The sequence below is a fragment of the Alternaria arborescens genome, assembly GCF_004154835.1.
Source record: "Alternaria arborescens strain FERA 675 chromosome Unknown contig_11, whole genome shotgun sequence".
Taxonomy (NCBI): domain Eukaryota; kingdom Fungi; phylum Ascomycota; class Dothideomycetes; order Pleosporales; family Pleosporaceae; genus Alternaria; species Alternaria arborescens.
Window position 1 is genome coordinate 601,033 of NW_021167866.1, and position 21,360 is coordinate 622,392.

Sequence of the window (21,360 nt, forward strand, 5' to 3'; positions counted from 1 at the left end):
CTCGCGCAACCGAGAGAGGGGGTGGTTGCGCTTGCGGCCTGCCACCCACATACGTGCCGCTATTGAATCTGTTCAAAAGCTTCTACGGCAGACCACGAGATCAACGATGTTCCAGATGCTCAGTCGCAAACAGTTAGTCCAAATCTGAACAGAGATATATGTGTTGTGGAGCTATCATGACTCCTTTGGAGGCATGTTATCATGGCGCATGACAACTCGACAAGTGATAAAAACTATCACAATGACTGATATCACGACGTATTGAGTCATGTAAACAAGAGGGGGCCTGGTCGATATCCTAGGCTTTAGGAGTTCCTCCCGTCTGGCTGCTACCAGTGACGGTAGTGACAGAAGGGTCTCGCCTTCGGATAGCGTTCCGGGGATAGCTGATTGGCTATCGAGCAAGATTACTAGCGTGACCCTGTTCCAAGAATCCCATCTTGAAGGATCTGTGTGTAAACGTCCAGACGTAATCATTGAAGCCATGACCTCGCGAGCGCATTCTTTGATTACCATGAGCAGGATTCTCTAAGAATCGTACGTTGTCCTTCTCAACCGTAGGAGCAGCTAGCGGCACCCAGAGCTAGGCTATCACACCGATCGACAAATGTGTAGACGTTATGGGCTTACCGAGCCTCAGTGGAGAAACAACATGCTTTGCCGATGTGTGACACGATGTCTTGCATAAGACTTTATGCGCTGCTGACCCGAGGATTGCCACTCAAGAATAGACTTTGCCGGTTCAAAACTGAGACAAAATCCTGTTGCTTCACGCATTCTCTTGACAAACGGCCTGGCGACAAGTGTTGGTGTTGATGCAGCCACACGGCGCAGCAGGGTAATGTGAGCCGAGAGCTAATGTTGCGGTACCCACACCTCCGAAAGGTAATACGCGGCTTCCGTCAGTCGAGCATCGGTACATTGCCTGCGCCAGACCATTCGCAGTAATCACTATCAAGGTGGTGGCTTGCAAATGCCGCCTCTCCCCCTTGCACAAGCCTTAGCGCAGGCGTCGCTACGGCTTTCACGTCCGCGGGGTAACTTAGTGTGCGGCGTGGAAGGCTAAAAAGTAAAGAAACTTTAAGAACGTGTGAAACGCCAAATGGCAGTGACATGACACTAAAGCGGCATGCAAAACGACGTGGACGGATTGAGCGTGCCGTTATTGAGATTCTCGGTCGATTGCTGTCGCGTATGGTACTCTGGAATGATCTCCATTGTTGTCACCTGGCTAGAAAGCAGATGATTTTGTGGGAACGACTCCGGCTCATATGTAACCGCGCAAGAGTCTCCGTATGGGGCAACGAAAGCGAACGGGGCTCGATGTTTGGAGATCTATGCTCTCCCTGCTTGCTAAACGTGTAGCTCGCGGAATGGTTTCCCTTGATAACATGTCGCCATTCGGGGTCCACGGCTACATCGTGCACTAAGGTAAGCAGTCGGACACTGTCTGCTTTCGGTAAGCGATTTGCCTGATGATTGCCAACAGACCGGAGCGGACAAGAGCGCATTGAGAGACAGGTGCGGAGTGCGGAGTGTACCTGAAGTTAAACTTCTATCAACATGAGCCCAACCAAAGTGGCCTTAATAATCTTACATGACTGGGTTCGGCTGTGATCCGAACGGACAATACACCAGTTTCATTTAAGTAGATACATGGTCCGCGTCGATCCCAGCGGGAAGGCTCTCTATCACATGTCCGACCGTTGATCATAGAAGCGCCAAAGTGGTGCAATTCTTTCAGGCCGGGTTGGCATCTGATGATTTCTGATCAGACGTTTTGAATCGGACCGATATCGCCGAAAGACTATTGGTGGGAATCCTTTCCTGAGCTCTGAAACGGCCTCGGTAAGACGCGAAGTGCTGGCTCCGAGGTACTTGCTTGCCTAAGCCCGTTGTGATCTTGGATCTTCACGGGTAGACCAGGTTCATGGATCAAGGTCCTTGCGCAATCTATCCTCTGGCAGGGGTTAGCGGAAGGATGAAGGTTTGAGTGGGAACACCATCAAGCAGTCACCCCGTCTGAATTCGTTGAACCGAGTGCGAAATGGCAGGTGAAGGCGAACGCTATGCGTGCATGACGTAGTTCGGCATTTGAGTAGACGCTCCCTCCCGTAAACGAATGCGACACCTTACGAGAGAAGTGTAGTACAAACATCGATTGCGTGTTCTAGGTCCACCATTGTTGGTCTTGCTTCTCAACAAAGCAGAATAGCCAGAGTAGGCTCATATGGGCCCAGTTTGCCGCTTCAGGACAGAACGGCAACCGGGTAATTCCAAGTTGGCGGAGAGGCTTCCTTCCCGATGTAACACAGCCACACGTCCGAACCGTCAAATGTATTCATAAGAGAACACAATTTGTGAACTCAGACACGGTGGAGTCCTGGCATGTAGGCAGCACGCTCCGTAAGCTAGCTTAATTCTTTTTCCAATTTATATCCTACATTTGAATGCATGCGAGATCCTTCGCAGAACTTCACGAACACCATTTTAGGTGTCGAAAAGACAACGGTCGAATAAGGTTCCAGGGACACAAGTCAGGTGGTTCGAGCTCGTCGTTGTGCTTAGATGTTGTGTTAGGCCGTCGAAGCTGATGTGGAAGAGAAACTGTCAAATGCACAGGCGAGCAAGGGGTATATTTGAATCTGGAATTCGGAAGGTGCCGATGGTCGTTAGAGAAACTAGAGCAGAAGCTGCACGTCATAGTTCGTGCATGCGTGTTGGCCTTCTAGCGCTTCCATAGATTGATTGCTATACTTGCTCATTAACAATGCAGGATCTGCGGTAAGGGTGCTGTATCGAATTGATTTTATGCTGGTGGGAGGAAGATAAGGAGGTAAAACCCCTTGATTGAGTATAGCGCACAGCCAGGAAGCGTGTGTACTTGCATATGTAAAGTGATTAGGGGACAGGTGCAGCATCGGCGATGAACGATGGATTGCAGCCCTGGAAATCTCACTCAGGAGCTACGACTGATGGGGGCTAGTGCTTTGGACCCCGCCCCCGCTTCCTTCATTGGGCAGACCTGTCAGAAAATATTTACAGAGAATCACTGAGACACCCGAAGCGCAAGCCGACAAGCAAAAATGGCAGGACTAGACGAAGACGTTGTAGACGAGGTCCTGTACTTGGCGCGAGCGAACGAAGCAGCTGAGCTCGATTCGTACATCTCCGAATTGTCCACACAAACGAAGCGATCAAAGACCGAACTCTACACTGCGGCTATCGACCCATATTCGAAGAATAGCGCGCTGCATTATGCTGCTGCTAATGGACACAACGGTAACTTCTCCAGATACTCATGACGCGAAGCATGTCTAATTTCTGGCATAGACGTCATCAAGCTGCTGTTCTCGACCGGCGCTGAGAAGCCTGAACCCACATTCCTCAACGCGGTCAATGAAGCAGGCAACACACCCCTCCACTGGGCCGCGTTGAATGGTCATCTCGAAAGCGTAAAACTTCTCATTCACGCCGGTGCCGATGTCACGATCATCAACCGAGCGGGCCACGATGCGGTCTATGAAGCGGAGATCAACGACAAGAATGAAGTCGTAGATTGGCTCCTTGGAGCCGTGGAGGAACTGGAGAAAGGAATTGGACAGACTGGCGAAGCGGAAGCGGAAGCTGGAGAGAACACCGACGAGAACATGGATGATGCAGACGCAGAGGCGGAGCATGCCCAAGGCAACAGTGCATCGGCGCAAGGGACTACAACTGCATCAACGGTCGAAGATGTCCAGAAGCAGATGGCGGACCTAGGTACCCAGGATCTTGCGTCCAAGGGTGGCTGAAGCACCTCGACTGTTGGCCGCAATATACATATATTGCTGACGGCCTGCAGCTGCAAGGAACCGAATCTGCCCCTGATGACGTTGGGTTCACGGCAAACACAAAACCATGTGGTGGGGTTTGCACAAGATAGCGTGCATTGCAAAGGCAAAGCGCCGAAAGATTGACATGGCGCACATGGGACCGGTATCTGGGTGGTGAACAAGGCAACAGGAATGCCATTGTATCTACGGGCTATGCACTGAAGAGTACAAAGTGTTTTCTAGCTTCCAGCCGTGGCTACGAGCAAGAGAAGCTTGCTCCCGCTGGTAACACCGCATACATCCAGACTAGTCAAGAAGTGGACCAGCTGTCATAGTTGATCATCCGCTCGAGTACATGATGAGCGATAATCATGGCCAGGCATAACATGTGTAGTATGTGCCGCGGCGCTGAACGAAGAGCTAAGACGTGTAGTCCCTTCATGCTACAATGTCGCATCCATAAGCACCAAGACAAGCATGAGATCCTACCTTCACTTAACAGACGAGCAGTCGTCAATTCCAAGGATATGGCCCAAATCTAGCCTGCATTAGTGGTCGTTTTGAACCTTCACTGTCTTTTCTTCTTCTTACCGCCCACACAATCAGTCGCGTAACCAGGCTCTGCGCTTCGCTTCTTTCGCAGCCTTGCGCTTCTCGTTAAACTCCTTAAGCTGCTTTTTGCTGAGAGGCTGTGCGCGACGCTCTGCCTTGAGACTACGTCCGTCATGGCTGTTGGCTGCAGCATCAACGTCGAAGAAAGCATTCATTTGGCGACGGCTCTTATTCTCGTCGTTGTGCATCTCCGGGCCTTGACCAGTTTGTTGCTGCTTGCCGTTGAAGCGGTTGAACTGAGCAGTTGTTGTGTAGTCATGACTAGAACCGTGCGCGTTACGAGCGGCGAAAGCTGCAGCAGAGACGGCCTGTTGGGCGTCCTCTTCCTCCTTCTCTGCCTCCTTTGCATAGTCCGCATTGGGGTCAAAGCTACCATGAATCTTTGGGTTGTAACCACCCCACTTGCGCTTTGGAGGAGAACTGGTGCCCGGAGCGCCAGAGCTTGATGTCATAGCAGCGGCGGCACCGTGATAAGGGTGTCTGTGAGATGCACGTATTAGGCTGAGAAAGACATAAAATGAAGATGATAGTTAGCAAACCTGTCGTAGCCATAGCTCTGGGCAGAAGCGGTCGGGACACGCGGATTCTCCCACTGCGAGATGCCGGTCTTGTGGTTGAAGTAGTACCATGCGCCAGCGTTGTTGTCCCACCTAGCCTCCCAGCCGTCATCCTCTGCGTCTGGGACGGGCTCGTCGGGCAGGGGAGGCGCGCCACCGTCGTAAGGCAGCGGAGCAGACGAGCTCGAGCCGTAGCTGGCTTCCCGGTTGGTGGGCTTGACCTCTGCGGCTTCCGGTGTGTTGGGGCGGCGGTCGCCTTGCTGCGCAGTGGCAGCGGGTGACGGGTTGCGCGCCAGATCTTTGTCGCGAACCTCAGTAGCCATGTCGCAGGATTTTCTGTGCACTTATGTATGTTAGGAAAGATGCGCCTGGGTCAGAGATTCGCAGCATGCACGTGGTTGCCAAAGGGGTTTCGGCAAAGGCTGACAACGGTGGTGTTGTTGTTGTGGTGGTGGTGACAGTCGACTCGGTCGCACCTTCACAGAGAAGTTCAGGCCTGGCTTGGCGCGACGCTAGCTGCGTAAGCAGCTCTTAGCGTATACGTGACCTTGGCGTTCATTCCCGATACCATTGATACCCCATCATTTACACTGACTCGCAAGCCGCTTCGCTTCGGTCCAGCTCAACGGCGATCCGCTTGTGCCTGCGCCTTGGTCCTTGTCAGTTCCCGGCTGCTCGCCTGATCCCTCGGTCCTTTGTCTCATAATCAATACGGGAGGTACGAAGATATTGTGGGCGTCATCACCGACAGCGGGAGGCCACAGCCGATCCTGGACCATCGTTAGGGCAACCTCGATTGCACAGCAAGCACTTTGCGTACACATGCTCAATTACTGCACCGAAAGACGCGACGAGGCCATCTCGTGTCAAGCCACTACGGCATCCGGAGAAAGCACTTATTATATGGAGTCTTAGGACGCCCGAAGATGCGCATGGACTCGGGAGTGCAATCAAAGAAACCGACCGCTAGGCTTAGAGCCGTTCGGCGCGGGCCAAGCTGGCTTCATGCAAGCAAGGCCAGAGGCGTTAGGGGATCCGGGACGTAAGAGGATCGAGATGGGCTCAATCGCCCGCTCAACGGCTGCTGTGAGCTCGTTCCGATCGGATTCTGGTGCCGCTTTTAGTCAGGCTTTTTTCGGCGTCTTTTTGGCTGACGACAACGGCATCGCCCGTGTCAGCATTTGGCATCAACCTTTCCAATGTTGAGCGGGGACAAAAGGCTTCTCGTTGGCGATATAGGGCCGGCCGCCGGGACACCTGTCTTCTTGTTCGCATTGTTGACGGCGGCTTATTTGCCCTCTTTTCTCCTGCAGCGAGAGGCGTCGTTTATGGTGGCTGCACGTTTTAGCTGTTTCCAGTCCTTGGCCTCAATCTAACTGAAGCTTATTGGACGGAACCGCTCCAGAACCTAACGCCAGGTCCCAGAGTTTCGCGGCAAAATAGCAAGGACATGTTCGCTGCATTCCGAGCTCACGCTGCATGATCTGCACAGGTCATTAGCGGATTAGCTGCGGTTGGCCAGCTGCCAGTTGGTACGATCTGGGGCTCACATTGCCCACGCGCCATCCACGACTGCAGTAACGTGCATCAGTCTGCATCTGACGCAGCACGCTATCTAGCCCGCTGAAGGCTGTTGACTCGATATCTGCAGCCAATATTCCGGCTGGCTTGCTCCATACCCTGGCTGGTCCCAGCATCTTCGGGTCTCAAACAGCAAAGGCTCCACGACCATGTCCCTGGCGGTCCGTCACTGCACGCCACTGGAATAATCGCTGACCTACTTGGAGGCCGCGGTCGCTCCTCCTTGAAGCCTGTTCTTACAAGGGCCTCCTGGTAAGCTCTTGACTGGCTGAGCACGGGGTCCCGCTGTCGTCCGCCCACCCTCACTCCTGCTATCCGGGCATTATTATACTTATTGCTATTATCCTTTGCCTTACGTTCAAGCAATCGAAGCAGTGCTCGCTGCGTGCTCAGTGTCAATTGCGCCCAAAAGGTGCGTCCGCGGCGCATATCATAATCCCTGCATCTGTAAGTTCTTCCCGTGTCGCCCCTACATACGCTCTTACATGCACTGTTGCTTTGTGCTTCGGTTGCGGTTCATAAGGAGCCGGAACAGTGTTGCTCAGTCGCCAGACGTCAGCCCTGCACGGACTGTTGTTTCTTTGGTCTACTTTCTAGACTGCAATAGCTCGCAGCGGACATCCCAGTCCAGGCCAGACGCTTCTGTTTGTCGGCCACCTTCCTGACTTCCTCACGTACCTTTATGTACCTGTTAAGTTGACCATTAGCTGATGCCGTGGCTGCACCAGTGTCAAGTCTTGAGCAGTGCCTGGATCTCTTGAGCGTCCTAGGCAATCAATAGCTCCTGCTGTTCTATATACCCTCATGTGGTCGGTCAACGGGGTGTACCGTGGAAATCATCCCACTCCAAGCGCCGAACATCAAACCGCATCTTACCTGCTATGCTTCTCAATATGAGTCGCCCACCCAGCATACCCTCACATTCAGGACCTCCGCCCTCCTACAGCCCTTACCCGCCACACCATGCTTCATCGTCTCGGCCAGAAATCATCGCCCCTAGCCAGCACATCCGTCCTAGAGATTCCAGTGGAAGCCATAACAATGCGCAACAACTACCCAGTCTTCGCACGCTCTTGGAACCAGAGCTACTCGACAAAAAGTCATCGGATCCATCATTGAGGGCGGGTGGCGCTCCGGCACTCTACAACCATTCTGGGCGTTATGGGTCTTCTAGTCCGACGTTGAAGAGACGGCATGAATATGATGGTTACTTCCATGGCCACCCCGAGCATAATGCTATCGCTTCTCAAACGCCCTACCACCATCGTCAACCTCTGTCAGGTACAAACGCTACACCATCTACCTCGTCGTCGACGCCAGGCTCGGGGTTTGGCGTCAGTCGGGTAGATCTCCAACGGCGTGAAAGTTTCGCCCATCCTTCACAGCATGACCTAGTAGGCAATGGGCATCGGCAAGTATCGCTCATGTCTGATGCGACGGGAACGATGACAGCCCACTCTAGTCAGCAAGAACTAGGGTTTGATCCGAATAGACCTGTCAGAATGAGACGACTGGAAGGTTCTTCGCGCGCTCCAGTACGATCTTCGCGTTGTGTTGGACAACGTGATATACCAGGCGAAGGCCCGTGCTACGTCTACGAGGATGGCACCTATTGCCGGGCTATAATAGACGGCGAAGCGGTCAATCCTTCATGGGGTATCACAAAGGCCGGTAAACCTCGAAAGCGACTTGCGCAAGCTTGCCTGACCTGTCGAGAGAAGAAGATCAAATGCGAGCCCGGATATCCAAAGTGTCACCAATGCTCCAAGTCGCAAAGGGTGTGCAGAGGGTAAGTGAACCTCGCTGTTTGAGACTTTCTTTCTTTTCTCATTTGAGAACATGGAGTGCATTAACTTAATTGGTCCGTTATGCTTTGGACCAGACAAGGCTATACTTGTATGATACAATGACAAATACTAACGACTGGTAGTGGACTCAACCAAAGCAATGCATCCGGCGAGACCTCACCGTCGAATTCCGCTCCGCTATTTAAGAATCCGTCGTCCGAAGTCCTAAGTCCTGCGGCAACCTCAGACAGAAACAAAGCTCCTGGAGAGCTGCGAGACTCATCAAGAAAGGTCGACACGTGGAACGCCGGAACCCCTTTCAGATCTCGAAAATTCCGTCCCAACACTGCTACAGATCCAAGAGACATGTCGGTGCAGTCATACGATTCGGATTGGAGTGGCTCCGCAAACGACCAGGGCTCGGGTGACCCTGTACGCGGCTCTTATTCTGACTACCTTGCCCTCCAATGGGAACAGGATCCTTTTGAAACAGACCCCGGACTTACCATGCGTCTATTGGACCTTTATTTCCTTCACGCCGGTAGCGCAACGTACGCCATGTTTCCTCGTCGACCTTTCCTCGCATGGGTAGAGAACAATCGCGATAAGAGTCAGGACCATTTGATGCTCCTATATTCCGTCCTTGCGATGGGCTCTCTCTTCTCGGCTGGTGAGGACAGGGGAGCTTTAGGGAAAAAGTTTACTGCTGTCGCTTCATACGCAGCAGAAAAACGGTTCGGCAAATTCAGTCTGCAGTTGTGTCAGACTCGACTGATGCTTGCGCTCTACAACTTCGCTCGAGGCAAATCACAGGAGGCGTGGGACTATTGCGGTGCTGGTTTGCGAGCGCTTGTTGCACTGAAATTGAACTCTGAAGAAGGTATTAAAGAGCTGGCCGATAGCAACGCCGATCTGGACTATGGATTTGATCGTCAAACCTACGCAGAATGCTGCCGCCGCACTTTCTGGTCCGGATTCCTGATGGATGTAAGTCACGATATTGTGGACACTCCAACATCCGTTGACATGTTGCAACAACAGCGATACAATGGTTTCTTTGGAGGGACTCCCTTTGTGATCAACCTGGAGGATGCCTTCGTTAAACTTCCATGCCTGGATAGCATGTACGACGCATCAACCCCGTGCGATGCACCATTCTTCGACGAGGAACTTCTGAGCGCAAGCGCTATACCCCATTCTGTTCTAGGGAATACGGCATACCTATGCCTAATATCGGCACTATGGGGTGACGTGCTCACATTTACGAGTCGTGCTGCGCGCCGCCCGGACAGTGCCTACGAACAACACTATGACATCTTCTATACAAAGATGAACGAAAAGCTGAACGCCTGGCATGATATGTTGCCAGAGAACCTTCATTACACCCCGCAGAACCTGAACAAAGGCTTTACTGATGGATATGCGGGCACATTTTTGTCGATGCACGCTTTGTATTACGCTACAATCATCCGACTCAATCGTCAGGTGAGAGTTAACGTACTGCCAGTGGACAAAATACGCCGAAATTTGGAGCGGTCAATACGTATGGCGTCTAACTTCCTATCGATGATGCTTTCACAAGCTCCCGTCAACCGCCACCGACGTCCTCCACCCACCGTCGTACCAGAATTCTCTTTCTCGACACCTTTCCCTGGATACGTGCTCATGCTTTCGGTTGATGTATTGACGTCTGCGGGGCTCGTTTCGTCACTGCCGACCTTCATCGAGACACTCAATACGACACTGACGTGCATCGACGAATTGACGGGCTTTTGGGCGTCTGCAAAGGCGCAGCAGAAGATGATCTCGAATCGCATCAAACAGCTGACGGAAATTGCCGCACAAGAAGGCCAAGGCATAAGAAACGGAAATTACGGGAAATTCTGGAGGATCAGCAACAGTCTAGAGACGGTATTCGGAAACGATGATGCGCTGTACAAGACTGAAGATCAATTGCTTTTCGGAGTTGTTGGTCAGCTTACGGGTCAGTAACTGCTTGCCCCGCATAAGATCGCTATGCGACGAATAGAACCGCGGATAATACCTCTCTTGTTCAATAGCATCGAGTGTGCATGCACTGTTCGTGTTTGTCTTGGATCTGAGGCTCTGACATAGCGTTACACGTTGCATAAACCTCGGCCCGATCTCCAAAACCGCCTCACCTGGTCGACGTGCCTAGCACAAGCACGAGTCCGCATTAACAGAAACATGGATCCGTGGGGATAGGAGAGCTATCTAGTGGGTTACCACGTTCCTGGCACACGTTGAGGCATGGATGATATCCGCATGCCATCCTACAGCTCCGCCATGGCTAAAAGTTGTAGAACCGCTATCACTTTGTACTAGTACTATTTCCAAAAGTTCTACCCGAAGTTTGGGCATTGGCAGCGACCTCGGTCTACAATTGGAATACGCGATATCAGTTTTCTCATTTTAGCACTTCGATTCTCGAGCATTATATCATGGAGCAGCTTTGTACTATTACCATATACCAAATCATGTACAGATAATGAATAGCGAGTTTCACAAGCATATAACAAAAACACACAGATTGCCCATCCCCGCAGGTCCGAGAAACCATGTCACGCTTATCGTGAGACAACATGATCGAGCTTTGCTGCAGTACACCCTCACACAGCACGTTCGCGTTCTCCACTAAGAAGTACCCGTACCTTGCACCTCGGGTGCTACATTTACGCCGTGACCGCAATAAGCAAGCAGCAAGACTAGGTTGAGTCATGCGGGGACGCGGGAGTTTCCAAGCCACGTTGTCTGGAAAACCGCCTAAAGATCAGGTGTGTGTGACCCGTAACTCGACGCTTATCGTGCTCTCCTCTCAGCTCTGTTCAATCTATGGTTCACACCACTACGGGGACGCCTTCGGTCCACATCAACAACCAACAAGAGCAGACGAGATCGCTCAGGTGCAAAACCTCCGCGGATCGATGGTCGATAATTGACTGGTTGAGTGGTATACAGCAAGGAGGCAATCATGACGACATCACACGCGTTCAACTACCGATCATCATTGGTACCGATGTGCACTGCCCAGGTTTGTGGCACTGAAGCCGCGATGCATGCCGTGTGATCACATTACTGCCTATACGACGTTTACTGTGAGTCGCCGGGGATTTGGGTGGGAAGGAGTAATAAGCAGTAGTAGTGCGCCCCCGCTAAAGGACGCGTAGCTAGCAAAAGTCCACGACTACCGATGGCACGGACAAGTACCGGTGCGCTGTTCACAGGCGCAAACGCGACCCTCCGGCTGATAGCCCGTAGCTAAAGATTTGGCGTACCAACTCCCGCTTTAGACTGTCGGCACCTGCCAGCGCATGCGCGCGAACAAGCAATTAAGCTCATCGTCTCCTCTTTGTCCGAATAGGAGAAACAAAACACCGGAGTCGAAATAGAGCGAAAGTTTATTTTTCGAGCGACCTGGATCATTGCGGCATGACATAATCTACCTGGCCAGCCACCATGAGTTTGACCACTGACCAGGTAACCTAACTTGACGTCCCAAACTTTCATCCTAGCTTGACACCCTTATTCTACGACTACCAAGCAAAACGCAAGCCTACCTACCAAGTACCCCGAACCTCAGCTTCCGAAATTTGTCAGCCAAGCTTACGGCACGGTAGATTTTCAAATGTCCGGTCCGACTTCTGTACGTTCTATGCCGTTCCGGCTCATGATTTTCCAAGCATCGTGAACTTCTGCCCCCGAAATACCTCCTACTGCATAAGGTTCACCTGGGCAATGTTGGCTATTTTGCACGTGCGCACCTTCCGCTCCAGGCTAGAAGTCATAGCTAGAGCAAGGACAGAACACGGACAAGAATCACCTCACCATAATGGCGTTTGCGAGAAGCATCGCCCTATTTTCTCGTCTTCCTCCCCATTCCGAGGGGTGTATTAGCACTAAGTTCTTCCTGCTATTTGCATACAACGTTAGTAATCAACGGTACGGCGCGATAGCGATTGGGCACCGTGCTTGAATGCTATATTCGAACATCTGTGCTATGAAGCGCTTCTCGGAGATTAGAAAATTTAAACAACACACTTCTGATGACCGAGACGAGCCGAGGCTGTTCACTTAGAACTGCAACTACCGTCTTTCAAGTGGGGACAGTGGGGACAGGCAATGTTGGAGGAGTACAGGGCGATTGGATGACGGGCAGGATCCCCGAATATCATTTTTAAAGCAGCGGCTTGTAAGCTCTCGAAAGTCTAAGTAAGCACCCAGTAAAGGAATCATACGATGTCCAGGGATGAGGCTGCTGCCTATAAAGGGAAAGCGATCTTCTTGTTGAATGCCGAAATGCGTAGCCTCGGCACACTCTTGAGCGTAGTAGTGAGAGATGATGTATCCTGTAGGAGTTGAGAGCGATTGGATGGCAGTGCTAGGCCATTCGGGGTGTAGTTGCCGAAGTCGATGCCTGAGCAGATACCATGTCGTAGTAGAGAAGTTACGCCTTATACCACAACAAAGTGGCTATACCCAAACTCACGGTCCCAGACCAGGCATGACACTAACATGCATACCAGGTTGATTCCAACTCGAAGTCAGAAAAGAAGCCAAATAGAAGCAAGATTTCTGATAGCTGAACCCAGCTGGTGGAAATCCATTCCTAGACGTGTAAACATGAGTGTGTTTGCGAGCTACCGCAACACAACATAAGTCATTTTCGCTTATCGGAATGAATAAACTGACTACAGCACGTAGTAAGTCCGTAGATAGGCCTTCTCGGCGGATCTTTGGTGTTTTAGAATTACAAGGTCAACTTCCTTGGCTGCAAATCTCCCGGAACTCTGCTTGGGTTTTGCTATATCCACCCGAAAGTAAAGGAGTATCTCAAGAGAGGATAGGAAGTCTCTTGCCTAGCATCCCTTGTCACAAGAGAGCATGCTATATCCCTTCCTAGCTTTTCGTTGCTAACAAGAGTCAAGGAATATTGTAGAAGAATGTTCTAGCTTAGGTGAGATGGTAAGTTTAATCTTTGGTGCTAGGTTTAGAACAGGTTTGTAAGGAAAGTCGCTGAGAAGGCCCAAGCACACCAAAGTCCATATCAATCATTTGGAAACGCAACAATTCAAAAGGAGCAACCCACCCATGTCCTAATGTCCCCCCAGTACTTATGGTAGTAATGGTCAAGTTAAATCAGCATCACCGCTAATATACAACATGATTGGCGCGAGACAGGTACGCCACTACTTGAAAGGAGAATGCATTGTTTTGTCAAAGCGAATAAGCTAGCTAACTAGCTATGAGCATTTCACACCACAGCTTTACAGTATGAACAAAGATCGAGGGCGACAGGGTGCATACGAATCGAAAAAGAAAAGATGAAGAAAAGAACTCAACAAATGAGAGAGGAATCGACAGAGGAAAGGAACAGACCAAGTGTTTAGTATGGCAAAATGTGCCTCATTGCTGCCATGTTCACAGGTAGCAAGTGGTATCATAAGCAAGTTCAAAATGGAAAGTTATAATTGTTGGCCATAGAGGACAGCCAGACTATAGATTGTTATCTGTCTTGAACTTATCCCACGCCTCGTTTAATGTGGCAAAGACAGCTGCACTAATCATCTTCTGCTCAGTAGTCGCTGTTTGAGATATCTGTAGTGGAAAGTGGTTAGCATTCTGCCCGTTTGTAAAACCTCTTCAAGTACGATGGTAGAAAAGTGAGAAAGGAGAAGTTAGAGGACATACCTTGTCAGGATGAACCTTGGCAATAGCCTTCATATAGATAATCTTGACCTTATTCGGCATGACCAGATCGCCCATGTTGACCTTCTTCCATCCAGCATCCTCCCAAAGCACTTTATCCAAACTACCCAGTAAAGCACGTAGGTTGTCGGACTTGGTGCCCTTCCAAGCGATGAGCTTGGCGTCGACTTGATCGGTCAGGGCGAACTTCTCGTCGTCTGCACGTTCAGCGGCAGCGTTGGCGGCTTTCATGCGCTTGACGGCCTCGGAGTCGATGGCCGGACCACCACCTAGGTCTGACATGGCGGAGGGTCTAGGAGCAGCGGGCTTACGGGCTGGAGGTGGGCGTTTGGTGGCTGCTGGCGCATTGTTGTTGCCGCCATTTGCGGCTTTCTCGCAGCGGTTTCGCCCAGAGATGGCGATGGCACCGCCTACACCATTTTGAACAGCCTCTTTCCATACACCGTGTGCATCTGCCCACTTCTCCATGTTCTCTAGTGCTTCTGCTTTTCGCATTAGGGCTTTGCCGTAAAATTCCTTCATGTCTTTTTCGCCCTCCATTCCACCTGTAGCGATTTTCTCGCCTTCTCCTCTCGATATGCCGATTATAGCCAAGGCTGCATCGGCATCAGCAATTGCTGCTTTCGGGTCGCCAACTTTGATGTTAGTGACTGCGCGATTGCAGAGTACGACTATCGTGACAGGGTGTGTTTTTGGAAGTGGACTCAGTGCAGAAGAATAGGCAGCGTGTGCAGCGGAGTAGTCTCCACGCTTGAATGCCTCTGAACCTCTTTGCCGGTCAGCTGACGACGAACTGAGAGCTGAAGACGAGACAGGAGGGATCTGTCGCGGTGGTGCTTTCGGTCTGGATGCAATCGGTGTAGGCGCTGGACTTCGAGCCTTTGGTGCTGAAGTTGCTTGGAGAAACGGGTTGTTAGATTTTGCTGGTGTCAGTTGGCGTGAAGCCTGCTTTGGGGGCGTAGGTTCTGGAGAGAAGAGATCTACTTCTGGCTGCGGTTGTGGAGTGGTCTTCTTCCGGCGAGCAGGACTAACGTACGCCTGGGAGCTCTGTTCTTCAACCTCCTGGCGGGTCAGTCGCATCGCTGGTCGTTTATCCAAACTTGATGGTGGCTGCCGCTGTGATGGAGACTGAGACGACATGCGATCTGGGTGATCGTTTCGCCCAGTTTCCTGCTCTCTTCTTTGGCGTACAGGTAGCGGTTCGGCTTGCTGACGCATCTCGCTCGTCCGAGAAGGCTTAGTGGGTCGTCCACCAGCCTCCAGCATCATGGCCTCGTCTGTAGCCGATTGATCAGCCTTCTGTTGTCGACCTGAGCGAGGAGCAGCTTCCGCAGCCTGGGCATCTCTCATCCACTTTGGCATATTAGGATCGCCCTCTTGCTGAAAGTCTGCCATGGCTTTCTGTACTTGTTTGCGGCCCGTTTTCCATAGTGAATTCGCTGATTTAAAAAGATTGTTGCCAATCTCTGAAGCCATTTGAGTTACGTCTTTCTCTTGACCTTCTTGCCTACGTTGACCAGATCGACTCCGTGCTTCATCGTCTTGCATCCACGCAGGCCTAGAGCTACTCGCCCGCGGTTCTCTTGAAGATTCGCGTCCATTGGGCCTACTGTTTCCTCGCCTCGGACGCTCGTCGAACTCATCTGGCTCACGGCGGGACCTATCTTGACTCTGTGAATGTGTTTTCTGTTTCGCCTCTGCATGTGCCTGATTGAGCAGCCATCCCACAGCAGCTTGTACGTCCAGTCCAGACTCAGTAGTCGCTAGTGCAATCACTGACCTTTCGGCTGGGAATCCCATATCTACTAGCTCAGCAACAGCTTTGTCATGTGCGTTTTCGGGCCCAGGTGAAGCCCGTCGGCGTGCTTGTGAAGACTCCTCTGCGGCGGCTGGCTGTAGCGCTTCTTTGTGCTGAAACTCGGAGACAGGCTTTCCTAACAAGCCTAGTATATCATCATCAGCGTCATTGGTTGGCGGCGGCGCAGGCGAAGTCGACTTTTGCGCCATCTGCTTGAGACCGAACATGTCATCATCGTCGTCCAGAAGCGCATTGTTACCAGGAGTAGGCTGTGGTAGGGGTGTGTTGCCCCGAGAGACATTCGCGCTGTAAGCAGGCGTGCTTCTGCCACTGCCGTGGTTTGGTTTGGGAAAGTGGCTTGAGCTGTCTACGGGAGCTGCCGAGTTGAATGCTGCAAGGAGATCAGCCTCGCTGGGAGAAGATACCTCAGGCCGCCTCGAAGTGGTGTCCAGGCCTGCGAAAGGCTTGTTGATGGTCTTGGACAGGCCATGGTTGGTGAAGGGATTGTTCGACGGACGCGGGGCGCCAAATGCTGCCGGCTCTGGTGTGCTCTTCCCACTTCCTAACGTGTCCAAATGGCTTGAATCAGCACCCCCAAAGGTGGTATCCCATTGCCTCCTCTTCTCCGCTTCCTGTCGCGCCTTCTCCTCTTGTATCTGTTTCTGCCGCTCTTGTAGTGAGAGGTTGCTTGTCGGGGCTTTGGACTTGTTGGAAGACACGAGACTAGCGAAGCTGTCGTTTGCGGGAGTCGCTGCTTTCGAGGGCGGCTTGAACTGCTGAGTGCCACCGGAGCCAGCTCCAGTGCCAGACGGTTGCGTAGAGAGCGTGGAAAGGGGCGTGGATCGACCGGACAGTTGAGGCGTGGGGCTCTGGCGGAAGGGTGGAAAGGCCGCGGGGGTGTTGGTCGTTGTCTTTTTGGCGGGCTGCGACCAGTCAAGGCCGGCTAGATCGTCCATTGTATTTGCTTTTGCTGTGTACGTCGTGTCAAAGAGTGTGCGGGAGAAATCATATCATTATTGCGAGTTGGGTTGTCAAACATCAGTATTGGGTGTATTGACCGCTTCACCATGTGTCTGTCGCGCTTGCGCTTGCTCGGTTCGCGCCACAGGTACCCGCCAGGCATAGCCACAACACGTGACACACATGCAGGGTCCAGGCCATGTCTCAAAAGTGTCTTTGGCATACTTCATCGGACGTCCAAATTGTGGTTTGGTCAGTCTACAGCATACCTACATGGCACCCGCAGTCAACGCCACCGAAATCTTAGAATACGTAAATACGTGAATACGGTGCGATAAGATTGTTCAAATCTCGAAAGCCTCACATGTTTTGCATAACATGGAAAGAAGGCTCTTCATTGTGACAGAGGCAAGTAGAGCCGACACATGTCGCATATAAAGTGCTACAGAGCCCCATCTTTGCAGCTCCCGCAGGCACAGACTCCAGCTCGGCTTCGGAGCCATGTGCGTTCCTGGACCCCATGCTTGCATCGGTACCTTGCAACGCATTGGTGCGAGCAGTTCCTCCGAACCGACAAACGTTCCGTATCGATTGCTGGGTAAACAGAAGGTAAACAACCGGTAAAGGATTGTGATTGCGGAGTCGGGCAACAGGCATGAATAGAGAGCGCATGCCCGGATCCACAGCTGTCAGGTTAAGATGCGGTCAGTGGGCTCTGTCGAACCGCGACCGCGGAGATGGTGGCAGTAGCACGTCCTGGCGCGAGCGGACTGTCCCGACTACGCGACCCCCCTGAGGGTCAACGCAAAGCTTTGCAAGGCTTTCTCTCTTCCGCATCGAATCAAGATGGATTGGATCCGTGGTGTCACATCTGACTCGGGCCGAAGGGATGCCTTCATTCATTACTCGTAGGCGGCACGGTAACCGAAGCCGCGAGCCCTTAGTGTCGCTGGGTGTGAAGTAATGGGCCTGTTTTCGGCAGTTGTGCAGAAGGTTGGAAGTAATGGAAAATATTTTTATCGGGTTGTGCGTGCAAAGTGTCTTATTAGGCTGATGATAACAGCCAGCTCGTGCCTGGGCGGGAGGGCAGTCGATACTCTCGGCGCTCAGGCAACATGGCGGATTTGCCGAGCCGCGAACCCGCGGCCACGGTATCAGACTTGACCACCCGCCAATCCCCGACGTAAGCGATAGGTAGATGACTCAGGCTGTGGGCTTTGGGCATAGCATTAGTAAAGGGTCCATGTCAGGAGAAGCTATGTGCAAGAATCTAGGTTTGGACGAGTGTGAATAGCGATGCTGATCTTGCAGACAGCAGAGACGACGGAGAAGGGCGTCGTGGGAGAATAGCATAACTGGTAATGAGGTTGCATTTGGTGTATGCACGCTGCCTGCTAGCCTGAAGACGGTCAAGACCGATACCTGGTAGAAATACTGTGGGCCTAACCACAAGGGGGATGTGGTGCGTGCCGCAGAGGTCGCAGCTGGAGCGAACGGTTCATAGGTCAGGTACAGAGGCAGCAGCTATGCCTTGAATGGAAGAGACCGCGACCTCGCATCAACAGACGCGACGAGCAGTCGGGACCCTGCAGGGTGGACAGGTGTCGGGAGCGCGTTGAGAAAGGCGCGGGTGTGGGTAGGATATACGTCAGTCGGGCCTCCAGCTGAATTGCTGTTCAGGAACGGAACAGAACAGGACGACGCTCCAAGGGTTTATTGCTGCGCTACTAGCGTCGTCTATCGTGCCGCCCATTGACGCGGAAGAGCAAGGGGCAGACGGTCGGCGAGACTATGGTTGCCAGGGTGGAGACGACTGTAGTATACAACTGGAGGCGGCGCGTCTGGACTTGCTCCTGCGTCTCTCGCAGCTTTGTCCTCGATTCCTCCTGCAGCTGATTTGCAATTGATGAGTGCGCGGGTGGTGACTACGCATAGTGTCTACACAAGGTTTCTCCATCGGCACGTGTCGACTCTCTTGCTCCACCAGCGCAGTCGCTTCCGGATTATTTGTCCAGGGATCTCCCGGTAACGGTTCCGCACTGCCAGCAAGCGCGGGCCTCTGGACAGAACGATCGCCGCATTCTCCAGCAACCTCGCCCGACTTGAACGTGCCTTCCTACTTCCCAGCAAACCTCACCACCAAGGCTCCTCTCGCCAGAAATCCTCGCCCTCTGTCGCCGCTGCCTCCAATGCGTCTCTTCAATCGCAAGGGCTCCAAGCCCCAGGTTTCCCCCAACGGCAGCCAGCCAAACAGCTCCAATGGCTCCCTGCGCTCCCCTGGACCCACTCCAAACGGCTCCCGGCCTACCAGCTTCCCAGACGTCCCTCTGCCAAAGGCCCCAGATCCAACTCTCGACCCGGCCGGCTACCTGCGCAGCATCTACGCCGTCCGCGAGCGCTCCAAGCTGGTGCTCGAAAAGGCCAAGAAAAATCAGCTCAAGCACTTCACAGTCGACATGAGCAAGTTTGGAGATGTCGCTAGCTTTGTCGTATCCATAATTAAGGTAAGCCTCATTCTGCGAGCGCAAGGATACCATGTTGGCCGACAGCGCGCTCTAACACTGCCTGCAGCGCGACTATGCGCCTGACTACGCCTCAATTCCGCCTCACGGCCGCTGGCAGCACTTTGATGTTGGTGGCCGCCCGCGCATCGATCAGCTCATGGCAACATGGCCATCGACCGTCGACAACCAGGAGCGCACTCGCCGCCTCATAGATCTCTTCCTCGTCTCCGTCCTCCTCGATGCAGGTGCAGGCACCAAGTGGCAGTACAAGAGCAAGGAGTCGGGCAAGATCTACCGCCGTAGCGAGGGTCTCGCCGTCGCCAGTCTGGAGATGTTCAAGGCCGGCGCTTTCAGCAGCGATCCCAAAGAACCCTACCAGGTCGACAGTGCGGGGCTGAAGAAGCTCGACGTCGCAACAGTGGCGCGTGGCCTGCAGGTCAACGCCACAAACCCAATCGATGGCCTCGAGGGTCGCACTGGCCTGCTGCTGCGTCTCGCAGAAGCGCTCCAGAACCAACAAGTTTTTGGCCTCGAAGCACGACCAGGAAACATGCTCGGTATGCATGGCCATCAAGTCTCGTGATTTTGGCTAACAAGGTCAGATTACCTTCTCTCGCACCCAACCACGCAAGCATCATCAGTCCCCATCATACCCCTCCCAACTCTTTGGAATACCCTCATGGACAGTTTGACCCCCATCTGGCCAGCCACAAGGACTCAAATCGACGGTGTACCCATGGGCGACGCATGGCCGTGCTCAGTCATGCCATCACACCCGACCCATCCGTGGGAAAACATTGTGCCTTTCCACAAACTAACCCAATGGATGACTTACTCACTAATGGTCCCCATGACCAAGCTCCTCCATGTTCATTTCCCTGGCGCAGAACTCCTTACCGGGCTGCCAGAATACAGAAACGGTGGACTGTTCATCGACGTCGGCCTCTTGACACTGAAGCCTGAGGATCAGAAACGCGGTCTCGCGCAATACCAACGCAATGCACAGGCAACAGGCCAACCGAGCATGGAAGTCGTACCAATGTTTACCGCCGACGACGATGTAGTAGTCGAATGGCGCGCAGTCACAGTCGGACTACTCGACGATCTATTAGTCGACGTAAACAACCTACTGGGTCTGAGCGGGTCAGATAAGCTGAACCTGGCGCAGATGCTCGAAGCTGGTAGTTGGAAGGTAAGCTTGACGCCACTCAAATGTTCTTCTGGATGAAACTGACTCGCAACACTAGGGAGGTCGAGAGATTGCTGAAGTGTCGCGGCCCAACACTAAAGAGCCGCCAATCATGATCCTCTCGGACGGCACTGTTTTCTAAGATACCCCTTTCTTCGTTATTCCGCACTTCCTTCGCTTCCTTCACATACAGACATCGTGCAGCGGAAGCACGTATCCGATACCCACGAGGGTGCCCTTGCCCATGCCGCACCAGTACCTTCTAATTATGGCCAAGTGGGTGGGATTTATGATACACGATCTTGACGGTCGCATTTGGTGGCACGGCTTCTTGTTTATACCTTCTGCTTCGTCGCACTAGCCACATTTATGTCCTATTTATCTCCAAAGCGCTGGCAGTCTAAGCTATCCATTTCCTATGTTGTAATAATTCCTCACTTACCATGACTTTTGGAATCTTCGACCATGTAGCTATGTACCAAAGCCTTTTGAATGAGAGTGTGTGCCTCCCAACCACGACAGTTTCCCAAGTAGATGGCGATGACGAGTGAAAGACTAACACGCGCGTACCCGTTACGAGACAGCCAAAAGCAAGGATGGCAATCGCATTCGCGCGTGATGGGAATGCGGAGCGCGGAAGTGCCCCACTGCCAAGCAAAGATTGGTGCAGGGCCCCAAATACCGCGCGCCAAAGCCAAAGCTCCGAAGCAGGTGTTTACAGTACGTCATCCCATCACCAAATTCCACCTGACGGCTCGGTATTACTATCAGTTTACCACTCCGCTTTCGCTACCGACTCGAAATCTACCGTCAGGCTACTTGCGCACACC

At 52.5% G+C, this 21,360-nt stretch overlaps 5 protein-coding genes across 5 annotated transcripts; 3 read left to right on the forward strand and 2 right to left on the reverse strand.

Annotated features, from left to right (window-relative positions):
• Positions 1-3,086: 3,086 nt before the first annotated feature.
• On the forward strand, positions 3,087-3,794 carry AA0111_g5653 (hypothetical protein; the record flags this gene model as incomplete). The annotated part of the gene is made up of 2 exons (XM_028651789.1): positions 3,087-3,282; positions 3,334-3,794. 2 exons carry the CDS (start codon positions 3,087-3,089, stop codon positions 3,792-3,794), a joined length of 657 nt encoding a protein of 218 aa, XP_028506652.1.
• Positions 3,795-4,417: 623 nt separating this feature from the next.
• On the reverse strand, positions 4,418-5,307 carry AA0111_g5654 (hypothetical protein; the record flags this gene model as incomplete). Its single annotated transcript, XM_028651790.1, has 2 exons — positions 4,418-4,907; positions 4,967-5,307. The coding sequence occupies 2 exons, from the start codon at positions 5,305-5,307 to the stop codon at positions 4,418-4,420; spliced, it is 831 nt and encodes a 276-aa protein (XP_028506653.1).
• A 2,151-nt stretch (positions 5,308-7,458) lies between these two features.
• AA0111_g5655 (hypothetical protein) lies at positions 7,459-10,344 on the forward strand (the record flags this gene model as incomplete). The annotated part of the gene is made up of 2 exons (XM_028651791.1): positions 7,459-8,354; positions 8,496-10,344. The coding sequence occupies 2 exons, from the start codon at positions 7,459-7,461 to the stop codon at positions 10,342-10,344; spliced, it is 2,745 nt and encodes a 914-aa protein (XP_028506654.1).
• Positions 10,345-13,866: 3,522 nt separating this feature from the next.
• Positions 13,867-16,833, reverse strand: AA0111_g5656 (hypothetical protein; the record flags this gene model as incomplete). The annotated part of the gene is made up of 2 exons (XM_028651792.1): positions 13,867-13,968; positions 14,062-16,833. The coding sequence occupies 2 exons, from the start codon at positions 16,831-16,833 to the stop codon at positions 13,867-13,869; spliced, it is 2,874 nt and encodes a 957-aa protein (XP_028506655.1).
• Positions 16,834-19,026: 2,193 nt separating this feature from the next.
• On the forward strand, positions 19,027-20,672 carry AA0111_g5657 (Uracil catabolism protein 4; the record flags this gene model as incomplete). Its single annotated transcript, XM_028651793.1, has 4 exons — positions 19,027-19,341; positions 19,409-19,898; positions 19,944-20,533; positions 20,589-20,672. The coding sequence occupies 4 exons, from the start codon at positions 19,027-19,029 to the stop codon at positions 20,670-20,672; spliced, it is 1,479 nt and encodes a 492-aa protein (XP_028506656.1).
• Between the last annotated feature and the right edge of the window lie 688 nt (positions 20,673-21,360).